General features: G+C 37.3%; 1 protein-coding gene across 1 annotated transcript; it reads right to left on the bottom strand.

Moving 5' to 3' along the window:
* Positions 1-2,676: 2,676 nt before the first annotated feature.
* LOC101297559 (F-box/kelch-repeat protein At3g06240-like) lies at positions 2,677-5,350 on the bottom strand. Its single transcript, XM_004303181.1, has 3 exons — positions 5,317-5,350; positions 3,710-5,088; positions 2,677-2,974 (listed from the first exon to the last, which is right to left on the bottom strand). Exons 2-3 carry the CDS (start codon positions 5,071-5,073, stop codon positions 2,911-2,913), a joined length of 1,428 nt encoding a protein of 475 aa, XP_004303229.1. The 5' UTR covers positions 5,074-5,088; positions 5,317-5,350; the 3' UTR covers positions 2,677-2,910.
* Positions 5,351-6,915: the final 1,565 nt, after the last annotated feature.

Below are 6,915 nucleotides of genomic sequence, written 5' to 3'. Positions count from 1 at the left end.
ATTGCCTTTCAGTATATATGTACTTTAAGTTTACTTATGTATAAACTGTTTCCGTTTAGCATATATGTTAAAATTTCCATACAAAAATAGGTTAATTACTTAATTTGGTCTTCTATATATGAATTCCCTTATGTATGTCAGTTTTTGTTCAAGGAATACGTATAAATTCTGTTTGCTAATCGCTAGCTAAATTTTGGCTGCCGGTGGAGCAAATTAATTAATGTTCATATTGTCTTTGATCAAGAATGTAATTTTTTCATTAAAACCGAGTTTGAACCCAAGATTATTAACAACCGATATCACAGAAAACAGAAAATAAGACCTCAAAGACTTTACTCAACATTGCCCTTGCTATTGGTCGAGTTTGTTTGATTCATAATATGCAGCAATTAGAAGATCATTTGAGCTTCCATAATCGTAATTTACACGAACGGTTCTGTTTGGATAACTTTTGTTATATTGATTTATTTAATATAATTCGGTACCCAAATGATCTTCAAATTTGATGAAACTTTGCATGAATGATCTACACACTGTGTTTTAGACATTGTACGGTTGAGATGTGAAAATACAACCTGAAAGTGAGCGAAATAAGGAGTCCCGCACTTTAATTTCAAAGCAGGATCCCACTTTGGAAGGGGACGTGTATATGCGTGTGTGTGTGTGTGTGTGTGTGTGTATATATACATGGCGGATCAGAAGAGGACGTCTGCACCTCTTTTAAAGTGCGGACGTCTCTCCGTTCTCCACAGTCTGGCGCCGACGACGGCACTCCTCCACCCGAGCGGATACCAGAGGCATCCTCGATGACTTTCTCTTGCCAACGAGTCCGCCGAATACCAGTTTGTAGCCGAGATCGATCTTATCTAAAGTTTTGGGTGGAGGTTGTTGCCCAGACCTTCAAATCTGATCTCCATGGTCTTCATCTTCATGGTAAAGTCATCGGGGATGTCTGTGGTGTCCACTCGAGTGGAGGAGCGCCGTCGTTGGCGCCGAATGGTGGAGAACGGAGAGACGTCCGTACTTTAAGGGCGGTGCGGACGTCCGCCTCTAATCCGGTCTATATATATATATATATATAATGCTTTTCAGATACGGGTCGAATCTGGGTATGAAACCAAGATCGAACTCACCGCCGTAGAACGATTCAAAGAACCTAGTTTTTACATTTTCAAATCTCAGCCGTTGTGGATCAATTCTCGGTAGATCTAACGGTCGTCATTGTACATCCGTATTTTTGAAAAAGAACGGAGGCCCGTATGACACGACCCACCCCGAATTTCACCCTGAAACCTGGAGTAAAACGTGCGGGGACCACCTCCAAGAAAGATATTACCGAAAAATCGGCATAACCTCCCTTGAAAATGGACAACCCTTCCTAAAGAAAACCTGCAAACACTTCCCAAAATTTTTAATCCAACCTTAACTCTTGGAGCCTACATGCTCCCCAAATTACAACTACCACCAACAACACAACATTATCCACACATCAAACATAATTATCCAAAAGATAGCATAAATCCTCCAACAAATATTAGAAGACATCAACAAGTCCTCACCCACAACCGAAATAATACACATTAAACCCAAGAATTCAGAGCTACTAGACACTAGCGGAAATAAGAAATCACATGTAGGTTAAAAAGGTAACCTACGGATGAAAAGTGGTGGAAATGCGGGTGACTATGCCTCGTCTCCTACTAGGTCCAACCCGAACTCTGCAGACTGGACATTTTAAAACGAAGGACCCAGGGGAAACATTTGAACACGTTAGAGTGAGTGGACAAAAATAAATTAAAGGAAATAATTCTTTATGTTTTCCCAATTTTACTTTTCCATAGAAAAAATATGCTGCATGCGACAGCTCAAAACACTCAACACGAAAACTGGAAATTTCATGACTAGCTCCGGCCAGTCTCCAATGCTCAGTAAAATACAGCCTCTCAGGCTAAAATAAAATATGTATGTATTACACTCGTCATATCCCTTGTATGAATTTTCTTGAAACAACAAAAATAAATAGAAAATTCACACAAGACTACGACGCTTGCGTCTAACGCTCACGTCGCACCATAATGGCATTTTACCTCATTATGGTGGAAAAGACTGTGTATAAATATACGCGCATATCCCCTATATAAATTATTATTTTTATATAGGGCTACTATGATTGCGTCTAACGCTCACGTCGCACCATAATGGAATTTTACCTCAGTATGGTGGAAAAGCACGTATAGCTAGCTAGCATTCTCTCATATACATATTATTCTCATAATCATCCATATATATATATATATATATATATATATATATCTCTCTTTAATTAGTATTTTTGCTCTGATACTAATAGCTCTTGATAAGGGTATAGTCTTCATCAGCATTGTACTTAATTCCATAGACATGACAAGTAACTTTGTGACTTCTTTGTGACTTGATTAACTGAAAAACAAATAGAAGCCATTGCTTTGAATGCCCACTTTTGACAACACTAAACCGAATCATTGAACTACATCAGTACTATCTAACACCAGTTTTGGATGCGCGCTCGGAGCTTCCCAGTTCCCCTCCAATATTAAGGCCTCTAGTCTTTCCTGGTAGCTTTTTGCACTCTACACATGCACCTGTATCATCAATAGAGACCATGCCAGTATAACGTACTGAGACAATAACATATGATTGATAACTTGATATTATTTATTTAATATCAAAATTGACACCCAGTGATATATAACATCCCAGTGATCCCACCCGATCTTTGGCGTTGTAGTTCTACAGATAAGCATGATGGTAATTTTTGATCCAAAATTATTCTAAGCAACATAAATTGATAAAACACCAAAATTGAAGCTGCTGTATAACAGCTCAGTGCTCACCTTAGTTTTGGAAATCAAGGTGTGAGATCGACTTGTATCACCACCATAATGTCTTCAATTGAAGACCTCTAGTCTCCCGCGGCAGCTTGTACTCTGCACATCTGTATCGATCAATAGTTAAACTTACACCATATGTAAGTATAATGCTTGAACAAATATTAGTTATTCCAATCATTTTTCCAAGGCTACTTATTAGTTACTGCTGACATGAAATTACTTTACTATGTTATTCACGCAAAACAGAAAAACAAAAAAACCAAAAACAAAAAAAACAAATAAGTTGAAGGTGCGCCATCAGAAGAAGATCAGTAGTGCAATGCTGGTCTAGCTTTGTCATTGCAGATACTTTACGTATTGGGGCACGTACGGCGGCAAATAAGTAAGAGTGGTAATAAGATAGATTGCATGGAATCCTCTCTTAATTAACAACCAAGTAAGAGATCGAGAAAACAAAATATGATCACATCTTACCCTACTTCAACAGCTCCAATCAATGAGATCGATATATAACGACCATAACCTAGCTTTTCTGGTCCGATAAAGACTAAAAAACAGTCGAGTAAAGCATTCTACTTTACAAAATTGAAATTGACAATATCACTGAACTCTCTTTACAAACACTACACCTATATGATGAAGTCCTCCGGAAGATTTATTTAATTCATGATCAGGTTATTCCAAAAGCAGGTAACTTGATCACGCATGTATAATCTAGAAACAAGAATCCAACTTCCCAAAAGGACAAATGCAGTAATATCTGCTATATATATGCTAACTAATATGGAAAATTACTAGCAAACCAATTTACATTATTAACATGTATTGAAAGTTCATACCTTGAATTTACATTCAGTACTTCTAGATCATGCTGTATGTCCTTGAGTGACATTAGGCTTGGAATATGACGAATTACTTCAAACCCTTCTATGTACCTACCTCTAATCTTAAGATCAAGATAAAGGATTGATCTGTAATTTCTTCTTGGATGATAGTAAACCAAGGCATCAGTATCCCTTTTAAACATTAACAGAGCTCCATCGGTTAAGTATTTCAATGGTATATACAAGCCCTGTGGCCAGCTTTGTCTTCGTCCAACATCTATATCATCATAAACCTTTTTCTTCCAAGACATTTGCGCACCATGATCTTCCACTTCCCACACATCGATTTGATTATCGTGCGTAGCACACACAGAAAGACTCTCTCCCAAAACCCCCATGCCCCGTTCAAGATAATCCACCTGAAAAGGCAATGGTGGAACTGACTGGAACAGCTCAGTGTCCAAGTCGAAAGAAGCTATGCTATCCAAACTGCTGTACCAATAAAGAGAACCTTTCAAATAGATGGGTGATTTCATATGTTCGGCGAAGGGAGAACTACCAACTTCTTTCCATGAATGAGTCCCTAGTGTGTGTATCTCTATATCAACCACCTGAATGGGATGATCTGCACCTTCATGAAGGACTCTTATCACCTTATACTTGTTAGTCTTCGGACTGAAACCAAATCCTCCACCAATGCATTTCTTGTGACTCTCGTTCTTCAAAACATGAGGTAGGTGTATGAACTCGCCAGTTATTGGATTGCACACAACAGAAGGTCCGTTGTGTTCTTCAGCCAAGCAAAGCAAGCCGTTACACGAATTCACCAACTCGTACCTGTGATCGAGTGGATTTATGTCATTGATGCAAGGTCTATGTTTCTTTTTAGCACCACGTTTCCTGTTAAGCATATAATCAACGAGCTTATTGTGATACTTGAATGCCTCCTCAGGATTGCGCAACGGAATTTTGCAATTGGTAATACTCATTCGCACAGGCCAGGGAATAGACTTCAATGTGCCATCGTCACCGGTATGGTCTTCCAAATCAAAACCAGAGTTCTCAGCAGGCTCCACCAAGTATAGGGTTCTTCCCACACGCAGCCTATGCCAGGGTCGGATCATAGGATAGGCTTCTTCTTGATTCAAATGAAAGTGCATACGAGTAAATTCAGGGTCCGAAATCACACCATGCCAAGTCTTGTACACAATTTTGCACATGAGAATGCTCTTTATTGGGAGCTTTAATAAAATTTCTTGAACGACAGATCTTGGAAGATCTGTTATAAAAGGACCATCCCCAATTTGTTGAATTTGTTCATCGTCGTTAATAACTATTTGGATTTCATCTTTTGGCTTCCTCCCTCTTTTCCTCCTCATGGCTATTCTATGAATCTATTGGTGAATGTAAAAAAAAATAAAAAAATTAGAAGACACCCTTGAATCTGACTCGAGCAGGACAACGGTATAATTGAAGAAATCAGGAAAATGATTAATTATACAAATCAAGAAGATATATATAATCTTCAAAAAAAGAAAAATTCAAGAAGATATACATATTAACCGATATCAAAGCTTGTACGGTGAGACAGCTGGAAAAACCAAAATATGATAGAGTATTACCTGAAACTGCTGAAGTTGGTATCCTTTCTTTTCAATCCAATTGAAGAGTTGGGACAGAGTTGCTGTAAAAAGAGTTCAATTCTAACAGAAGAGAGAGATAATTTTCTTAGACCATGGATTCGTATTGATTGTGTTTATCAAATTCTTACGGAGATTGTAAGAGCTTCTGTTCCATTTCACCAAGTCAACGACATGGTATGCCTTTATCTTCTTCAATTCCTAATCTTAATTTACTCTGAGGAGTCTATTGTTATATTTAACAATCCTAAGGATTTGGATAGACTTTCGCTGCTGATTGGTACTTGGTACACTATAATGATATTTCAATCTCATCATCTTGTTTTTTTGTATATGTTTTCTCTCTTGCATTGTCTTTAATTTTACCTCTTTCTTTCTGATGTTTTAAATGGTCTCTATGCTTATTGAACTTTTGATTCCTCATGTACCATTCTCTACTCCTTGTCATGACTCTGCGAACTTTGATACGCCGGCCTAGCTAATGCTGAAGATCAAAGTGTTTCCTTTGTAGTTGCTGACCCTCCTTGTAATGCTGAACTTCCTAGCTAATGGAATGCCATGTAAACGAGAACGTACAGTGATATATGAGACCATGCGCTTGATTTTCTACTTCTGATGCTAAATGCATGAATATCGTTTCATGGAACTGTCGGGTTGTTCCCTAGCGGCATGCATCTATCTGACTATATATGTATTGGGAAGTATATATATTAGCCGTAAACCTTTGTGAATAGTAGTTTTGGGAAGCTAGTACGTGTATCAGCTTCTTGTTTTATGTAATAGCTATGTTTTCTTATTACTTTCTCTCCTTCTTTCAGACTTCGTCTTGTATATATAAGGACTTAAAAGGGTTACACGATTTCAAAAGTTAGACGAGAGGATGAAAATATGAAGTTTCAGAACTAAGGTCCAAAGTTAAATAACGTAAACTGTATTCGATCGATCTTCCTATAAGTTACACCTTAGTTATATCGTGACTCGATTACGTTAATGGTTATATATACAATATAGAGGCATGCCACTTAATTTTGAGATAGAAGTTAATCTGACGACTGAACAAATACACATTTCTTTTTTTGTTTTGAAAACGGGTTGGGTCTCCCGTTAGGTTGAAGTAGTGTCCCTCCGTCCTATATTATTATTAATAATAGATTGAGAATACACCCAGGGAACAAATACATATTTCTAAGTTTGTATAATTTTGAAGGTCATAAGTTGATACATGTAATTGAGATAAAAATATCCATCACAAAAATACGTATAATTCTCTATACAAACTAAGATACGAGGAAGAGGGATTCCTATATCGCATGCTGCTATTATGGTAGAGTACGTAGGAGCACTTGATTAGCTGAAATCTAGCTCCATATATATCATTCCACAAATACGTACCCTAGCTAGCTACGTAGTACTACTAGCTAATTGATCAGGATTGATCGATCCATTCCTTAATTAATATATGGGACAGAAACATATTCTTTAGAACGTACCTTTTTCTAATTCGCACGTAAGAATTAATTGATCAGAAACTAACAGTCTAACAACATATATATATATATATATATATATATATATATATAC

This window comes from Fragaria vesca, linkage group LG6 (genome assembly GCF_000184155.1).
Source record: "Fragaria vesca subsp. vesca linkage group LG6, FraVesHawaii_1.0, whole genome shotgun sequence".
In the NCBI taxonomy this organism is placed as follows: Eukaryota; Viridiplantae; Streptophyta; class Magnoliopsida; order Rosales; family Rosaceae; genus Fragaria; species Fragaria vesca.
This window is presented reverse-complemented; position numbering and strand designations above follow the sequence as displayed.

What these genes read in the sequence shown, in the direction of transcription:
- LOC101297559 (XM_004303181.1), bottom strand. Translation starts at nt 5,073, where the DNA reads ATGAGGAGGAAAAGAGGGAGGAAGCCAAAAGATGAAATCCAAATAGTT. An exon ending in GTACTGAATGTAAATTCAAG is followed by an intron (nt 2,975 to 3,709) that starts GTATGAACTTTC and finishes TGATCGATACAG; the next exon opens with ATGTGCAGAGTACAAGCTGC.